This window comes from Pollachius pollachius, assembly GCF_949987615.1.
Source record: "Pollachius pollachius genome assembly, chromosome: 17".
NCBI classification, from domain to species: domain Eukaryota; kingdom Metazoa; phylum Chordata; class Actinopteri; order Gadiformes; family Gadidae; genus Pollachius; species Pollachius pollachius.
Window position 1 is genome coordinate 15,422,134 of NC_136950.1, and position 19,704 is coordinate 15,441,837.

At 45.4% G+C, this 19,704-nt stretch overlaps 2 protein-coding genes across 3 annotated transcripts in view; one reads left to right on the forward strand and one right to left on the reverse strand.

Moving 5' to 3' along the window:
• Nucleotides 1-2,313: 2,313 nt before the first annotated feature.
• Nucleotides 2,314-9,919, reverse strand: LOC307088725 (uncharacterized protein). Of its 2 annotated transcripts, none has more exons than XM_079754698.1 (5): nucleotides 9,588-9,919; nucleotides 9,356-9,435; nucleotides 9,042-9,201; nucleotides 5,514-5,643; nucleotides 2,314-4,283 (listed from the first exon to the last, which is right to left on the reverse strand). In XM_079754698.1, exons 2-5 carry the CDS (start codon nucleotides 9,373-9,375, stop codon nucleotides 4,099-4,101), a joined length of 495 nt encoding a protein of 164 aa, XP_079610824.1. In that variant the 5' UTR covers nucleotides 9,376-9,435; nucleotides 9,588-9,919; the 3' UTR covers nucleotides 2,314-4,098. The 2 variants fall into 2 exon arrangements, with proteins under 2 accessions (XP_079610824.1, XP_079610823.1); XM_079754697.1 differs by having other exon boundaries at nucleotides 5,514-5,646.
• A 3,600-nt stretch (nucleotides 9,920-13,519) lies between these two features.
• Nucleotides 13,520-19,704, forward strand: part of LOC307088681 (dual specificity calcium/calmodulin-dependent 3',5'-cyclic nucleotide phosphodiesterase 1C-like) — a gene marked incomplete at both ends in the record, with an annotated part of 50,251 nt that continues 44,066 nt past the window's right edge. Inside the window, 3 exons of the mRNA XM_079754633.1 lie at nucleotides 13,520-13,604; nucleotides 16,556-16,606; nucleotides 18,361-18,526. Coding sequence (XP_079610759.1) covers nucleotides 13,520-13,604; nucleotides 16,556-16,606; nucleotides 18,361-18,526 — 302 coding nt within the window. The remainder of the gene's footprint in view (nucleotides 13,605-16,555; nucleotides 16,607-18,360; nucleotides 18,527-19,704) is intronic.

Sequence of the window (19,704 nt, forward strand, 5' to 3'; positions counted from 1 at the left end):
TGTCTTGGATGTCTAGTGGGGCTAAAGTTCAAAGGTCAACTTTTGGCTGTTGATGTTTAGAAAGGCTACCTTGGAAGAGATCTTTAGGCCTTGACCAGCTAGAAGTTGGTTGATGTCCTACCTGTGTTGTGTAGGGGTCTGCAGAAACAAAAAATACTTACCATTAGAGCGACCAACACACTGTTCCTCAAAACTATAATATTATGTTACAGAGACTATATTGCTTTGATATGATGTTTATGAAACCATATACTTTATTAAGACGACGCCACAAACAGCCCCAGACTCATGGTACCTTTTATTTAGGATTGTAAAGTTTTCATTTTTCCTCCCCTGGATAGCTCTTCTAATCAATCAGCCTGATCTCACCCCATATAATCCCATCTAATTTGATTTTAAATCTCACAACAGAGGATATATACTCCACAGTAACTGCCGCAGCGTTTCCCCTCAGCCCATTTTAATATCTCACCAATAAGGGTAAGGACTCCCTAGAGAGGACCCTGCAGACCTAATGACGCCTGGCCATTACTGCATTACCCACAATCCCCAGGGAGGGACGGCCAAATGCGCTGTTCAACAGACAATCAAAGAAAACCGAGTTACAGGGAATCATCTCGCTATGTACGACGTGCGTTACTTAACCTTGGAACATGCACACACGGATGTGGATACACACACACACACACACACACACACACACACACTTTAATAAAATAAGTATTTGCATTTCGCAGCAAGGAAAGAAAAAGTGATGAAGCAAGAAATGCTCATCACACAAAACCAAACATGAATCGTTGCTTCAAGACAACAAAAGCCAACCGTTTTTCGTCCAGTAGCATCACGTCGTCTCTGAAGTTTCAGAACCTAATGGGCTGCTGGGAGAAAAAGACACAGAGGAAGCAAAACTGTGCGGTGTTCACTTGGCAGTCCTGCTGTGATCTCACTGACAGGTAGTCAAATTCTACCTAGGTGAGGTACATATTCAACCTGTTCTGATCTTCTCAGGAAGCCGATTCGCTGGGCCTAAAATGGCAGGTTATGGTTATGGAGCTGACACACAGTGTGCACAAATCTCTATCACCATCAATGTTAACATCTCGCTGAGAAACGGTGGACATTTTTTATAGTTTGGGATACCTGCATCTCGAGTTCAAATGTACCCTGTTCCATTATACGTCTCTTCGGCTGAATGCGCGCCGCCAAAATGCAATCTTCATCGACACACAGGAGACGGTGACAGCGAAGTCCCTTAAACAGACGTGTTTAATTCTATTTGAGATCTTGTACATCCCTCAGGAGAGGAATAACCACAGCCCCTTACAGCTGTGAGAATCTCTGCCTTATGTGCATCTGGAGTGTAGGTGGAGGTATGCCATGCTGGGGAAAAAAACAGTTGATTATAATAGTCAGATTAGAGTTCCCCTGAATGAAAATATTACAGTCTGGTTGAGTTATTTTCTACTACCTTGACATGAGATCAACAATATTTCAGCTTTTCATCAGCTTACAGACACATTAAGTAGATGGAATACAACTGTTTGGATAAGCACGCATTTAACTTGTAAGCTGGAGTAGTTTTGATAATTTTGCAAATCAATGTAGGCTTGATCGACGCTCACTGCACTCGGTTCACTAGGGTTAGGTATATATATTTTTTGTAGCCATCATCTACAACGCCTACAATCGTCCGATTATTGCTTAGCATCGTACATGGCGCAAGAGTGCCCTCTAGCGGGGAAACTGAGATAAATAAAAGCACAAAGTATGGATTCTCACCTGTGGCATAATGGAATGCCAACTATATTCATATAACCCTAAACATTGCCTACTTCTAGTGTAGAATCACCACCACCATGAACATTATTTTTTTAAACGGTGAATGTGCTGTAGGCCTATAGACCAAAATAACACAAAGGTCTAGTTTAAATTATGTAGAATACAATTTGACTTTCGTCAATTAGTGAATAATTTATGCATGTCACTCATGCAAATGCAAGTACGTCTGGGAAGACCAATTTCTAGACTCTTGTAGGTAGCTAATGTGTATTTCAAATCAAAACCAATGCATTTAGAAAACACATTTGGTTCATTATTATGAATATAAGATATATTGCATGTATTTATGCAATAACGATTTAAAATATGCCATGGGAAAGGGAACTGCCGAAGGAAATTAGATTTGTTGTGAGACGTATGCAAATTTATAACTATTTTACAGAACAATTATATAGACTGGTGCATTTGTATTCAACGCAGGAATACTCATTACATTGACAATGTATGATTTCTCAAAGAAAACTCGACAGAAAGTAGCATTTGCATATGTTTTTTAATACAGGATCACTGTCCCCAAATAATGAATCCCAAACAAGCTATATAAAAAAAGGACTGATTTAAATCACAAGAATAGATATCCAAGGGAATGAACATGAAGTCAAAAGGGCCTACATGAACGTATTCATTGGTCGTTCAAAGCTAGTTCGATGAGTTCAAAGCTACATTACCAAGACGCAAAGTTGTGGCTCCCTCTATAGGTCGCCAGCCAGACTGCAGCTGGAAAACTATGGACGAATAAGAAAATGTCAAGAAATGCGTGACACATTTTTCATGACCCGATCTAAAATGCAAGTGCGGTTTGACAAGTTTGCAGCATGTGCGCGAAAGACGTAACGATTTGTCATCACAACTTTATGAATGATTATCTTGAAGCCAGAAAGGCATTTTTATCTTGTCATCAATCTCTATTAGCTATTACATTTTGAATTCAGCTTTTTTTAGTTTTTACAAGAAACATTAACAGAGAGAGTCATTCTTTTTAAAAGGGATTACTTACACCGTTTACGCGTACAATTAACTGAAAGTCATACAAAAACATGACACCACCTCATTCTCAAACCAAAGAAAATATTTTTCATTTAAAAGATACGGACAGAAAGAGGGCTGGTATGCACCAGTTTGTGACGGCATAGTAACGTGGCGTGCGGGACTATGGGACTTCTGTGGACAGAGCTTTTGTTTTGGTTAGTCTTCATTGCACATCATCCTAAATCATAAGAAAGAAAAACACCCTATTCTCAATCGTGTTCAATGATCAAAAATATCCACACCGTGTTCACCTCAAATAAACATACTGCGTTAGATGGATCCAAAACTAAATTTAGCCCCTGTATTTGAGATATACACACACATATATAGATATATATCCCAATCCATTACACAATCCCAATGCTGAGGCGCTAATTCAGAACAACCATATTCAGTTCCATTGACCTTAAATAGGCTCTTAAATTGAAACCATGAGGCACTAATTTAGAAGAACCATGATTCTGTTCCGTTCCAATGAAACCATAACTAGGTCGACAGCTTTTCCCCTCCCCACTTTGAAACGTCCGTCCAGAGGTGACGTCCCCAACTCAACTCACGCTGGGTTAAGCCCCGGAGCCGTTAAGATAATCAGGGTCTTATTAATGGCCGTGTGTACAGAAGCAATCGACCAAGACCCTGGCACTAAAGACCCTCATTGCCGGCCGTCACTCCGGACACCCCCTGCTGACGTTTGGGGGTGACGTAATCCCGGTTTCCCCAGCAACGCTTTGACTTCCTCTTAGTTTTTTTTAGTTACGTTTTTTTTGGTTATGTCATGAGGAAGTTGGCTTGGGTAAGGGAGGAGGGGGGAGGGGGGGGGGGAACTTTGATGATGGAACAAGAAACCTAAAAGTGTCTACCTTGTGGCTTTATCGTTTCCAAGGGAACATCCCCTTGGAAACCCCTTGGAACCCACCCGACACGACAGCAGGCTACGAGGGCACTCACTGAAGCCCTCAGTGATTACCCCCTTCATACAACACAGAAATGTAGAAGAAAGCAAAGAAAAAACGCCACACAGTTCATCTCGACACAAACGACACACAAACACACACACACACACACACACACACACACACACGGACGTCTGCTCTCGCTCACCCGACCGCGAGGCGAGAGCTAGGCTGGAGACGATCGCTGATGACCGGAACGTAAGGAAGAAGGCAGGGATTCGGGAAGGCATCGCGGCGTCAAAACATTGGTCCGTTTTTTTTTCTTCTAATTGGAGCCTTACGGACTCGGTCTGGTGGGGGCTTCCTGTTGATTGGCTGGTGCCGAGGGGCCGGGTGTGTAAGGGGGCGGGGCCTCGTTAATGCTCACGCTGTCCGCGCCCTCGTCGAGGACATGGAAGGTCGGGAGCAGGCCGTCGCCGTCCCGGGCGCACTCGCTGTAGGACGGGGGCTTCAGGTCTTCTTCTGGAGACCAGAGAGAGACACCGTGAGTGAGTGAGTGAGTGAGTGAGTGAGTGAGTGAGTGAGTGACAAACAGACAGCCAGACAAAGAGCGATAGAGAGAGAGACCCACAGACAGACAGACAAACAGACAGCCAGACAAAGAGCGATAGAGAGACCCACAAACAGACAGACAAACACACAGACAGTGAGACACATAGACAGCGAAAGACACAAAGAGCAATAGAGAGATAACCAGAGAGAGAGACACACACACACACAGACACACACACACACACAGACATAGAAACGTATTGCTTGCCTCATATTGGTACATACACACAAGTGACGAGCCAACTCATTAGAAAGAAATGTAGCAAGTTAAATTAAGCACAGCCATAATTATAGTTAACAATGAGGCAGCTGCTTATCTGCTTGGAAATGTCATAAGACAAAGGCCCAAATGACAAAGTGTTTCCGGCAGGTGAGACATTCGAACTCTATGCCTCACAACCACATCCTTTCAAACAGCCAGTGAGAGATTGCACTTCTCAGAAATGTCCCATTATAAGAACTGTGAAAACCGCACTCGATAGTCTATCTACATGTGGTGCTCTGAATCAGTTACTACCCAAGTGCTTAGGCGACACCACCACCCTGCAGTATATTGAGGGTAGTGCAGGTAGTTCAAATATATGTTTTTATATAGAAATATCAAATCGAACCGCGGGCCAAAAGTTGTGATACAAACCGAATCGTGAGTTGGTGTATCGTTACAGCCCTAGGGCAAACACAACCAGAAGAGGTCTGATGCTCCTGCTAATCACACTCATAGTACACTGTGGTGCCGCAGTAGGGTTCAACTAATGCATGCTGTATATACATGGACAACAGTACATTATAGCCTACTGAGGATGAGGAACTAGGAGCTCAGAGTGAATGTGAGGTGAGGAGGAGAGGTTTCTCATCATCCTGTTCCTGCTGCAAATAGTTAACAGCCAGGGGAACCAAAAGTAGATCAACGTGTATTTTAGTGTGCAGAGAACCCACAGTCTTGGGTGTGTGTGTGTGTTTTTAGTCTTAAATGTGTTTCTTGTCTTAAATGTGTGTGTGTGTGTGTGTGTGTGTGTGTGTGTGTGTGTGTGTGTGTGTGTGTGTGTGTGTGTGTGTGTGTGTGTGTGCATGCGCGTGTTTGTGTCGGATCTTGTGTGTGTGTGTGTGTGTGTTTGTGTAGTCCTGGGGCCGTGTACAAACCTCCAGAGACAGCCTCGTAGGGCGGGGGCATGTCCAGCTGAGAGAAGGCTGCGGCGGGGGGCTGGTTGGCGGAGGGCTCCTCCATGGACGCCTCGTCCTGGACGCCGTACCAACTGGGCCAGATGGAGGTCTGCTGGGGGGCACGTGATGGGGACGGGGACGGACGGACGGGGGGGGAATTACAAACTCGGAAGCTCAAATGCAACACCGGCAGATGCAAGTCCGCATTCCTGCTGAACATGCCTGTGACCAGACACACACAAACTTAGACTATCTACACACAACTAAAACTTAAAACACACGCACACAAGCCTAAGATCACAAACACACCAAAGACTACACGCACAGACACACACAATGCATTTGCTTAAGCAAAGTAGAAAGGGGAAGCTTTAACAATGAGGGCCTTTGTATAAAAAGGAAACTGCCCTTGGAAATACTACTACAATGTTTTAATGTAGGTATTAGCTCTGTGGAGAGCTGATTGTGATCATGACGGTGTTAGTGATGACGAACTGCTTCATCAGCAAACTTTGCTATAAGCTTGTCTTCGACAGGGGCAAGAGAGCCGAGAGAAAGGCAAGAACCGCAGATCTTAGATCACGCAGGGCAATAATCCAATAATATAGGGAGACCTGCAATAGGCCATTAAGCTGGTGGTCGGTCTATGGTCAGTAAAAACACATGAGCCAGGGATATTAGAAAGATAAATGTACAATGTTAAGAGGTTATTTAATCTGGATATCTGGCACTTATCTTGCTAGGATTTTTGAGGAGGGAAAACTATGCAAAAGCAATGGCCTACTTTTCTGGAAAGAAAAAAAAACGAACGAAAACTAATAGTGAACTGAAAGTAAAAAAAAAAAGGCCATTAAAAGTCCCGGTTACTGACGCATTTCTCAAAGAGGCCCATTTGAAGTCGAACTTTTCCCCTCTGTTAAAAATAATCTTCTGGGAACATTTTCTCTTTTCGAGGTGACCGTAAACCAAACGCTTTACCGAGGGGTACTAAATCATCAACCATCTCCACCTCAGCCACCCCACCACCGGCTCTTCTTCCCAGCTCTCTTCACATTTTGGCCGAGGGAACAAGTGGCCTTGGCGTGTCTCCAGCGAGAACTCGGGGGAGGGTGCTGGCTTATTGATGTTATGGATGGCCACCGGGCACTCCCACCACACATTCCATTAAAATCAAAACACTGTGTATTATTCAGAAAAGAGACTGCGGGGGGGGGGGGGGGGGGGGGGGGGATGCTTTTGTTTTGTTTTACAAACGAAAAATGTAGATGTGAAAGTGGAGAGGGACGGAGGAAGTGGGCGTGGCCTGCACGGTCAAGGCAGCAGGGAGAAAGAAGATTTAGTAATGGGAGTGTGTATAACACATGAGGAATTTAGGGACTGAAGGATGCGTTTTAGCATCAGCCGCTGAGTGATCCTCTGATCCGCTACAATGGGGGGGGGGGGGGGGATTCATTACACAAACACAGTGTGTCCTTCACCTTGACCGGGTGTGGCTCAAAGACTACCAGGTGCGTCAGTGTATCCAGAAAGAACAAGGCAACAAACTGACATGTGACCGCTTGTTTCTGCTTGAAAGCGGTTCCGGCATGTCCCGTTCTAGCACTGGAAAGAATTCCGTACTCTTATTGTGTATCGAGGTCAGGAGGCCGTGCTACAAAAACAACTATCATCCCTGCTGATACCATACATAATCATTGATACAAGCTGGGGAGGTTACGTCAAAAGCTCCTGGAGACAGCAATCGCCTAATTACCCTTAGGATGTGTTTACTTTATTCTTAATGACCGGGGTAATTCCTGTTCCAAAACAATGACAGAGCTCAACGTTTAAAACAACACCAATAATGTTTTGGGTTGATGATAATGGGAACAGAGCGAGGAGGAAGGCCATGCAAAGCTGGCACAGAGCGAGCTCGCTAAAACAGCCATTGTCTGGCTCGGGGTGAGGTAAATTGCCTGGCCTGTGTATGTCATGCCATGTCATATTTATTTATGTTGCGCTTAAAAAAAGAAAGAAAAAGGGACCCATAGGGAATCATGGGCCACCAGTCTGTTGGGGTTTAATGGCACCATACATACCCTGTAACCCCATGCCCTGAAATGAGGAATGGGATCACTTCCAGGAACCCAGGGGAAAACAATGGGGGAGAAAAGGTATAAAAAAAACAGAGTTGGAATGCACCAACATGTGTGTATTGATCTATTTTGTTAGATTTTTTTAAATGACAATCGCTTTACTAAAAGGTTTGTTAAGATTCCAGGAGGGAGGGGAAAGATCTTCCTTCTAAGAAGCGTGGATAATAACTTGATTGAATGAAACCGTTCAATCACGCGTTAGTCTTCCACGTGCTCCCAAAGAGGAGGACTCCAATGAGGAATAATTCTGTTGGGACAGCCACCAACTAGATTAACCTCAGGCACTGAGACTGCCGTTTCAATATCACATCAGGATCTTTAAACATGTGAGACGCCCATTGATGGAGCTCCTTTTAGAGAATCCCTTGGGAAGTAGCAGTAAAAAAAATGGGCCAATGCAATGAAGCCGTAAATAGGAGCTTGTAGATGTAGCACACAAGGCAAGCGGCGGTTCAGGAATGTGTAACCCGTAAAGAGTGAAACCATTGGTTGTCATAGAAGAGTTATAAATTAGATCAGGTGGCTGTGTCAGGCCTCTGGAATACATTACGCTCTGCATGGTGGAAAAACACTGACAAAGAAAGAAGACCACGGACAGTCACAGAATAATTCAGGGAAAACCATTTCAATGTTTAAGAGGAGAAATATTTTAGAGGACATTTCCATGCAGCCATTTTACTGTCCTGCAACAGACATTCAGTGTCTTGGCCTAAGCAGATTCCCCAAAAAATCCAAAAATAATCACATGCGCCTGTGAAATTTAACAAACTCCCATGACAATCTGGGGTTTAGAAAAAAAAGAGCGTTACATTCCCCAAGGTTCTCAGTAGCACGGAAACACCACAAAGGTATCAAGATAAGTGAAAGTATGTAAAGTAAAGTAAAATTGCGTTCTGAGAATGACAAACTGAAATGGAACATGCACCTAAAGGTCATCCCGCAGAGACCACAAGCCCTTTCCCTGTCCTATTTAGAGACAAACTGACATCTTCTCTAAACATCTGGGGAGAAAGAAAAGAAACATCACGCTTTCCAGCCTCTACTTTCCGCCCCTACTTGGGCGATTCGTTTTGGAATGAAAGCATAATTCCGGGGTCAATCATCAGACACAACTATGTCGTTCCACAATAAACATGAGACTTCAAAAATGTTTAGGCGTACCCGACCCAGTGCCATTAAACACTCAAAATGTCGAATTTCACGTCTTACCTCTACTGGCTTACACATTTGACTGTTGGGTAACAACAAATTTGGCATTACGTAAATGCTTCAACTTATGAAATGTTTCAACTATAAGCAGCTGTTTTGCTTACTTTATGATTTGTTATGTGCTCACAGGGTTCTTGCACCAATTTAATGTCTCCACACTTACGCTCTGCCTCTCGCACACTTGGTGGAGGTACGCCCTTCCACCCACAATAACGATCTGGGCGTTGCGGGGGTTGCTCAGGTAAGCGGCCAGCTGTCGTTGTCTTGATCGGTACCAGCAGACATAGAAGAAGATCTTGATGATGATGAATATGATGACCACTCTTAAACAGAGAAAGGGAGTGTGTGTGTGTGTGGGGGGGGGGGGGGGGGAGAGAGAGAGAAACCACGTTGTTGTGCAAACACAGAATGAGCCCACTGTTGTAACCACAACTAGATGTATATTTTAGTTAGTTGTATTTTGATTGCCCTACTTACATGTACCAGTACAACTCCATCGTTGAGACGTCAAACCACACAAGGTCTCATCATGAAAAGGTGATTCAAATATCCCGATCCTGAAAAAAAAGTCTTCCCAGCATTAACATGGGATGATGTTTACCAGCCCCGCCACTTCTAAGGACAATCTTAGATCACCGCACCACAACAGCATATAAAAAGCACTGAGGTAGTATCAAAGTTAAGGGGATACCTTACAGTGGTCACATACCTTGTGGGGCCTCCTTTGTTAACTCGGACGGTGTATCATTATCCTTCTGCTTCGAGGTGGCGACTCCAAGAGAACTGGAGCAGAGCTAATCCACCGTTAGCTTAGCTTGGGTGTAGCAGGCCACAGCTGCTAGTGTGGTATCCTTTTGGTAGAGGAAAAAGCTGGGGCTTTAAAACCCCTTCTATCGTGCGGGAAAAACGCTACTGGGTGTCGGATCGTTTGCTAAGCCAGAAACAGGGGACAAACTGGTGATTGTTCCCCTAGTATTTAACAAACCAAAACACTGGAGCCCCCAAGCAAGTGATCCCCTCCTTCGCTCTCGTGTTCAGCGCTGCTTTGCCTCCGGATAAAAAAGGGGCGGAGCCAACGGTGTACACACATGCAGGTGGGCGTGTCTCGTCCGCTATGCGCTACTAGTTGCACGTCCTAGCCTGCTTAATGAATCTAAGAAATGCTATATATATATATATATATATATATATATATATATATATATGCACCGCCATATCGAGGATATTGTGATGTTGACTGGTTGACTAAATGCATTTTATTTATGCTATTCTAATCCAAAGTATACACCCTATCGATCAGTTTTCAAGAATGTGCTGCCATCTAGTGGAATATTTGCCACATGCCACATTGCAACGTAGGCTACTCGCAAGCGCTCAACTACTGTGGTTAGTGTGCATGCTGTATCAGCACTCAGTCTAGATCTTGAAATCTTTATTCTTTGTGTGAATTCTGTATCAGCATTTACACTCTATATATTAAAATCCTTAATATATAGAGGATTCTTAGGTTGTATTCTTTCTTAGTATTCTCTTCAAATTTTGGGACCCTACTCCTTCCACAATTTTTCACCTTGAGACTCCATTCCAATTTTAAAATGTTCAGAAATTCTACTTCTAAAATATTTTTTTTACAATGGAAGTCAATGACACTTCAAACATTTATTCAAAAGAGAAACGTGTCATTTTCTGGGTGATTTTGAAAGATTTCCTGTAATTGTTAAAGAATTAATGGCACAATAGCATGGCACTTTCTTAATATAAAATTACTAGGTGAACACTCTCCGGTTCAATCAGTGAAGGCCAATTTCCACCAGAACCGTCAGCCCCCCTGTGGACAGAAAGAGAACTGCAGCTCCGGTTCAAACTAAGTCAACGCACGCTCACCTGTGGAGAGAATTTTTATATTTTCTGTTTTCCAGGAAAGGTAATACAAACATACGAGTGGAGCTTCGATTGAACTCTAAAAACAGATGACTGGATTCTTACTAAGAATACGTATGCACCGGGAGTAGGGATGCTTCCGTAACCCTGTTATTCAGGGCTCAGCGTAGTAGCAGCAGCATGGGTCCCACCGTCCCATTGTATGTGTGATGCACGGCTTTCATTCAGACAGGAATACGACCACAGATTCCTGTGGTCTGGCCCTTCTGTGTTGCCATACTACAACATTCAGCTGGATGGCTGACTCACAAAGTTAGACTCAAATAGCTAGACAGCTAGAATCAGCTATGGCTTCGCTCAGATAGCCAGATTCTAGCACAATGTCTTAAATTACATTATTACAACATGTTTTTAATTATTTACAAAATCCAAGACATGCCTACTAAACTACTATAGAAATATAAAATGTGGAAATTAAAAACCCTCTTAAGTAGCCTCCTCAGGTTTAAAAAAAAGTACGGTACAGACTTAATGGAACTAATTACATTCCATAGTATATGAAATCATAATTTGAAGCAACATGACATAAACCTGCAATATTTGACTTATTTACTTCATTAACAAATATGTGTGAGCTAGAAAGATTCTCCAGAATAAATCAAACCACCAGTTGATCCACCCCCCCCCCCCCCCCCCCCCCCCCCAGAAACGCTGCTACCTGCTTTCAGATGTGGTTCCTATGGAAACGTGTTACCTCCTCGAAACCGAGGTGATCCTGAAGCAGCGGAATCAACAGAGACAGAGAGAGAGAGAGAGAGAGAGAGAGAGAGAGAGAGAGAGAGAGAGAGAGAGAGTGTGCCAAAGAGAGCGAGTGATAGCGAGGTCACCAGAGAGAGAATGAAGACAGGAGGCAGCAAGGGTAGTTCTTTGTGTTCACACCTCCTCACTTGTTCACTGTCTCCCTCCCTCCTCCCTCCCTCCCTCCTCCATCCCCCCTCCCTCAGGTGAGAGGTAGTCCAGTGTCTCTTTAAACACCAAGGCCGTGTGGGTGGGACGGCAGAGCGTTTGTACAGATTGTTGGATTCTAGCTGTGAAATAAAAGATTGGCTTTCAGAGCAGCTCGGGTTGCAGTAGAGCTTAGAGCTTAGAGCTGGAGAAATACATCATCTGGAACGGAGCTTGACATCAACACACACCGCAGCGGTATAATGTATGCGTCCGAAAAGCCCACCTTCCTCTCGGACGCTATCCTCCACCGCTGCTCAGACAGAGCTTTGCACGGCTCCACACACTGTTCCTTCGGAGGCCCTTTTTCAGCCAGAGTGATAAAATGTCATCAATCACAATGTTGACGATCGTATAGGACAAATGACCACGTTTCAAACCAACTAAAAAGAGTTTTGGGTTCTCTGGCTCTTCAACGTTACGTCACGCTATGTAGAGTGGTACCGAGTGGTAGTATCGGGGGAGTTTCAAGAGTACTGGTACAAGGGCGCACAAGCAGACCTGAGCACTGGAATCGGTATCGGTGCATCCCTAGTTATGTCCCGAGAAATCTCACGAGTCTTTAACTTCCAAGTCCAAGTCGAGTCTCAACTCATTTATCTCCTGTCCAGTCAGTCATCAAAAAGTCATCAGCACGTGGCCAGGAGCAGTCCAGCAGTCGATGCGGCACTGGTGTTGACAGAGCAGAGTGATGGGGGCAGGACTATGGTGTCTGGGGGGTTAAACTCGCACGAGAGGTGAGACTTCTTTGCCATATCCCTTCGCCGTTGTGTTTGTGAATGGGTGGAAAGGCTGATCAAGATGGCACCGCATCATTTCATGGTGATACTGCAACAACGTATTCAGCAGCTTGGAGAATGTGTTTGAGTGTGTGTGTATTAGCGGCAGGATATTCTGGTGACACAGAGCAACTAGGGAAAAGACAATGTTTTGATGAATGCCCAATAATCACACGCTAGTGTTTATTAAGCACACACACACACACACACACACACACACACACACACACACACACACACACACACAATCACTGACAGACACCCTATGGTCACACACATACACACACACACACACACACACGCAATCACTGACAGACACCCTATGGCCACACACACACACACTCACTCACACACACACACACACACACACACACACACACACACACACTCAAGCACTGACAGACACCCTATGGTCACACACACACACATACATACATACATAAACACACACACACACACACGCAATCACTGACAGACACCCTATGGACACACACAACCACACAACCACACACTCACACACACACACACACGCTCACACACACACACACACACAATCACTGACAGACACCCTATGGTCACACGCACACACAACCACACACACAAACTCACACACATATAGCATTCTGAAAATAAAAATTTATATCACTTCTCATAATAACAACTCACAGAGAGCAGGGACAAAAGAGCGGAGAGAAAGAGAGAGAGAGGTAGAGAGAGAGAGAGGGAGAGAAAGAGAGAGAGAGAGAGCGAGAGAAAGAGAGAGAGGGAGAGAGAGAGAGAGCGAGAGAGAGAGAGAGAGAGGAGAGAGAGAAGACCACAGGTTACTATATCTCACCTCATTCGCAGAGAGAGAAAGAGAGACTGAGGGAGTGAAAGTGAGAGAGTAAGAGACAGAGAGAGTGAGAGAGAGAGAGTAAGAGAGAGAAAGAGAGTGAGAAGGAGTTACTGCGAGGACTGGGAACTGAAGGACTCTAAAATGACGGAGCGGGCAGCAAAGAAGCAAGGCTTCAAAAAGTGTCGGAGTGCGACGTTCAGCATCGATGGCTTCAGCTTCACCATCGGTAAGACAAGGATAAGATAAGGATAAGATAAGGGTGTGCATTCAGCATGGATGGCTTCAGCTTCACCATCGGTAAGACAAGGATAAGATAAGGGTAAGATAAGGGTGTGCATTCAGCATGGATGGCTTCAGCTTCAACATGGGTAAGACAAGGATAAGTTAAGGGTGTACGTTCAGCATCAAAGAATGCTGAATTCTCTGCCTGTGTTTAACTCCGCTTGGCCGAGGGTTCCTAGCTTCTGCAAAATGACCAGATTCTGGGATGGAACTGGATCTTGAAATGTAATGCTGTTGTCCTATTGAACTTTTTGTGTTTGTGTTTATATATATATATATATATATTTATATATATGTACTCTCTTGCTGTGTTCTGATTAGGGCACCTTCAAGAACGGTGTGTACATGTGCGTGCTTATGTGTGTTTTCTAAGACTGAAAGTGCGTTGTCGCTATGGTGACCAGGAGAGATGATGATGATTGTGACATCATAAGCACCTACAAATAATATATGTGTTTGTGTGTGTGTGCGCGCGTCTGTGTGTGTGTGTGTGTGTGTGTGTGTGCGTGTGTGTGTGTGTGTGTGTGCGTCTGTCTGTGTGTGCGTGGGTGCTTGTGTGTGCGTGTGTGTGCCACAGGTTTGTTTTGCCTGCTCCAGTACCAGGGAAGCCTACTGAGACCTCATCAGGACACTCTGCTGTGTTGTGACTGGGGACTAGTTCACAACGTTAGATGTAGTTACCAGATGGAGTCTGCGTGTGTGTGTGTGCTTGTGTCACTTGGGTGTGTGTGCTCACATTAGTGTGTGCTTGCGTGCACGTGTGCGTGTGTGTTGTTGGTTGTCAGGACGCTAGCAGATTAGTGTGCCGACTGAGTACAGGGAGTCATTATGGCTAATGAAGAGTCCTTTCCTCTCCTCAACCCATCCAGAGCCCAGACCCTCTCAATGGCTCTCAGTACATCCCTTTTCTAAGGCTCTATCCCCTCCCCCTCTCTCCCCCCCTCTCTCCCCCCCTCTCTCTCGCTCTCTCTCTCTCTCTCTTCTATTGTCACTTCCTCTACCTTCTCTCTTCTTGTTCTTCTTCTTGTTCTTGTTCTTCTTGTTCTTCTTCTTCTTCTTCGCTGTCTCATGACCCCTGACCTCACACACACAGAGCCCAGACCCTTCCAGACCCCCGTCATCGTTCACGTCCCTCCACGCCTCCTCTGCCCTCCCTTCGTCTGGACTCATGTCCAGGGTCTTGCGCAGGCTGATGCATTCCGGGCCGTTGAAGTAGCTGCTGTTTTGTGTTCTGGTCGTTTCCTGATGTTAGGTGATTGATCAGGTCCAGACTCCTGCCGGAGTCGTCAGAACGCCGTCCACAGGCATGGATATCAGGCGCTCGGGGTTCAGCAGACCACCATGTGTGTGCATGTGCGTACGTACATGTGTATGCGTGCGTGCGTGCGTGTATGTGTGTGTATGTGTGCGTACGGAGCGTACATTGCTGAGCAGGGTGTGTGTCATCGGAGCGTCGCTCTCTACCTTCTGTTCTCCACTGAAGGCAACACGGTGGCTTCAAGGCCGTCCCTTTAGCCTGCAGTCAGAGCCGCAGGGGTGTGGACAGCAGCGCTCTGCAGGGTTTCATCAGGTCCGCTCAGCCTCCCGGCTGCTCTACCGCCAGCCCCCTGGCTCCCCTCGTCATCACGTCCTAATGTCGGGACCACAGGGGAAAAGGAATGAGCTCTGCTGCTCTACGACGAGAGGCGGGAGACCGGAGCATCAGAGGTGAAGACATCTGACTTGAGGGAGCGAGGAGGCGGAGTTCCACCGAGCCACGAGCACCTGGCTGCAGAGATAAAGCCTGTCGAGTTCTACAGAACACACAGCCTCTGTATATATACATGGAGGTCCTGCCTTACAGACACAGCCTCTGTATATATACATGGAGGTCCTGCCTTACAGACACAGCCTCTGTATATACACAGAGGTCCTACCTTACAGACACAGCCTCTGTATATACACAGAGGTCCTACCTTACAGACACAGCCTCTGTATATATAGAGAGGTCCTGCCTCTCAGCCACAATGCGCAACATTTGATTTGATGTTTCCAGATTGTGGCCGTGATTGGCCATGAACTGAGCCCGCAGAAATCCTAGTGTGTGATTCTTCTGATTCTTTTTCCGCATCTAACCTTGGAAACCAGAGACTTTTAACTAGTTGAGAGTATATTGCAAATGAATAAATCCTGCCTATTATGGCTTCATGCTGCTGTTCTCTAGGGGTTTTTGATTTTTATTTCTGCGGTTGTTTCAGAGATATGTGTGTTTGTTCATCCAGAGAACATTAGGAGTACTATCCTTTAGTGTTGTCCCACTCACACATGTTCCAAACTATATTCCTCTCGAGATCCAAAGATCCAAATGCCAGAGAGAGCTGGTTAACAGGCTTAGAGGGCCCTTAGAGTCCATTGTTTGTTTGAGCAGGTTTGTGTGTGTGCAATGTGGATGTGGAATGTGGGTAAAACATGAAGAAGTCAGTCCAGTGTTTGAGTGGTGAGGTCCACCGCCCGCAGAGACAGGGATTTGTTATTTACTGCGATGTCCTGAATAATTCAAGATTGTTCATCCGACGTGGAACAGGAGTTGTGGTTGTGATGCTTGTTGTGGTTCAATGTTGAACCACATATTGTGTCTTTATTGAGCATGTTGACGGCACTCTGGTCTGTTTCCCTGATCTCTCCCCCTGAACACGGCTCTGGACTCTAATACATTGATTAACTAATTGCTGTTTGAGTTCAGATGGTTGATCCATTCATGTGTAAGACTCTCCCAGCCACGTCGGCATTGTTCCTCTAGCGACACAAGTGAGCACAACTGGACAGACTTTTACTGGGAAACATGAACCAATAGGACGCACTAGTCGGCGGTACGAGGTCCTCAACACTCCCATGAACCCTTCCTCTTTCCCGCAGTGGCCAACGAGGCTGGGGAGACCAACCGGAGACCCCTGGCTCGCTTTGCACGTGAGTTCCTTCGCCGCTGCGCACACACACACACACACACACACACACACACACACACACACACACACACACACACACACACACACACACACACACACACACACACACACACACACAAATACATATTCATGTATTTAATGTATGACACAAAGTGCTGTTCATATTTTATATCAAAATGGTCAAATAAAATCAATCAATCAATCATTCACTGATCTGTCCATTGAAAGCGATTTTCTGCGCAAATTGGTTCTCTGTGAGAAAAACAAGGAAGAAAACCTCTTATTCTTAACTTCTAGAGTAAGAATGTGTATATAAGATTTTGCTGCTGTGGCATTATTGCTGTTATGTCCTGCTACTGTGTTTGTTGTATTTGGCTTTGTTTCATTTGAGTATTGCACAGCGGTTTGATTTGTGTAAGGATGTTGTGATAAGCCTCAGTAAATCAGGGTGTTGTGTACTGCATATGTTGTAGGCCTACCTCTTGGGTTAGAAAGCTAAAGGCTGTTACCAGTTGCAGATACCCTGTGAATGCCTTTTTAGGTCGCTCTGTCGGTGGGTCGGTCAGTTGGTCCACAGAAATACGTGGTTGCTACAGCTATTGCAAATTCACACTTGTTTCTGCATCATTGCTGTTTTAGTAGAGGCTATCTCAATGGGTGTGTGCATGCCAGTGCCCCTGTGTATGTGTGTCTTGGCTATGTTATATTCCTAGAACTCTTTTACACATGACACTAAATTATGTTTTTTTTTGTTTAAGATCTTTTTTTGTTCCGTAAGACGGCCTCACACAAATCGTATCCTCAGGGCCAATGAAAAACTTAATCCTCCAGTGGCCATGTGTTGTGCCTGTATCCAAAATTAGGCGATTTATAGCAGGAACGTGTCAGTGGTTCCCTGTGCTGGCTCTACATGGCCAGCAGGAGGCGGCCGAGCCCAGCGCTGGATGCGGCTATGCAGTGTTGATAGATGAAAGCGGGTATTGGCTCGATGTCAGGGGGAGCGCACTGAAAGGGAGGTCTGCAGATGGGTTTATTTATCTATCGTTTCGTCTCATTAAAAAAATAAGCTGTTTAAATAATTTCAAAGAGAATGGGGGATAGACAGCCTGAAGGTCATATAGTGACCTTCAGACTGTGTGTATATTTTTGTATAGATATATATCACACGCACGCACACACGCACGCATATATATATAAACTGGTCTACGGACACAACCACACTCAGAACCACCAGGATCAAGCTTCAGACCTGGGGTGAAAGGGTATTCTCAGTCACCCTCCCTCTGGAAGTCCCTCCCCAACCAAGGCCAACAGGCTAGCACTCCCTGCAATTAAACCCTCAGAACCCACCTCCTTCTTTCCCCTTCCTCCTCTTTAATAATATACGTTCTTATTCAATTATTTTATTTTGTGTTCACTCTGTAAAGCGTCTTTGAGTTCTTAGAAAAATTGGATATAAATGTAATGTTTTGTTATTATTAATATTAAAAAATATATACACATATTATATCTATGTATAATAGGCCTGTATGTATGTATGTATGTATGTATGTATGTGTGTATGTATGTATGTATGTGTGTATGTGTGTATGTATGTATGTGTGTATGTGTGTATGTGTGTATGTGTGTATGTGTGTATGTGTGTATGTGTGTATGTGTGTATGTATGTATATTTATATAGATATAGATATAGAGATTTTTATCTCATAAAATTAATCTGAAAGAAAATCCTCCCCATTTTGTGTCTCTCTCAAGGCTCTAAATCCCAGAATGCTTTGTGGAACGCCATCACGGCGGGGATCGGGATCAAAGACAAGGACCGGCACGGCATCGTGATCGACCCACGCAGCCCGGACCAGATCCTGGCGGACGAGCTGCCCACCGTCGACGGCCCCGACGCCATGGAGCGCACTGCCATCAGGTGCTGGGGAACACACACACACACACACACACACACACACACACACACGCGCACACACACACACACACACTCACTCGCGTACACTCACTCACAAGTACACACACGCACACAAACACATACTGCCTGTTCCTTCCTACCCTGCAACTCTCTTTGAGTGTGTGTGTGTGTGTGTGTATGTGTGTGTGTGTGTGTGTGTGTGTGTGTGTGTGCGTGTGTGTGCGTCTGTGTGTGTGTGTGTGTGTGTGTGTGTGTGTGTGTGTGTGTGTGTGTGTGTGTCCATCCATGTGTACAAGTTTGAGTGTAATGGATGTGCCACATCGTTGAGCCAGAGTGTGCATGTCTGTCTGCATGTCTGTCTGCCTGTCTGCCTTCATGTCTGCCTGCATGTCTGTCTGCATGTCTGTCTGCATGTGCGCAAGATGGAAGCATCAGCATCATTTGTTCAGTGTCCCATGAAGCACACAGCAGGGGTTGATAATGAACAGTAGCATTGCCCTGATGGTGGGGGAGTTCATTTCAGGCTCACCCTTCATGGAGGACTGAAGGTCAGGGGCCTATGTCGGCATACGTTGTCTGCATCATCTTAAGTTCAAGTACAAATTGCTTTCTCTCAGATTTATCCACAATGGGCACACTACTCAGAAAACAAATTGGGACCTGATACATAAAGCAATATCATAAAGCAAGTATATATTGTTCAATGACATAATTCAGAGCTGCTCTCCCATTGGTCCAAGCGTCATGTTTTCCATAAGTGATGTCACACACGGGATAGCGGTCCCTTCACTGGCAGTGAGTCCTCATGATTCTTCCACCAGACCTGGGAGGCTGTTTGATGAACCAATGGAGTCACTGGTAGTAAACTACGTTACTAGAGAGTGCATTCATCAAGCATGAGAACCCTTTGTGCTCAACCTATGTGCTTGGCAAGCTGATCCCCCCCCCCCCCCCCCCCCCCCCTTCCCTCCTGTGGCCCGCCCCCTCCCCTCCTGGGTCCGGCGGCCCCCATGCTGCCACAACACGCTGTGCGGGGCAGTTGGCCCGGCCTGCCTGGCCAATCATGCTCCCCCTCGCTGAGATGCAGGAGATCCCCCTCACAGGGACACGAGGCCTGCTCCTGTTGTATCACACACACACACACACACACACACAAGCACACACACACACACACACACACA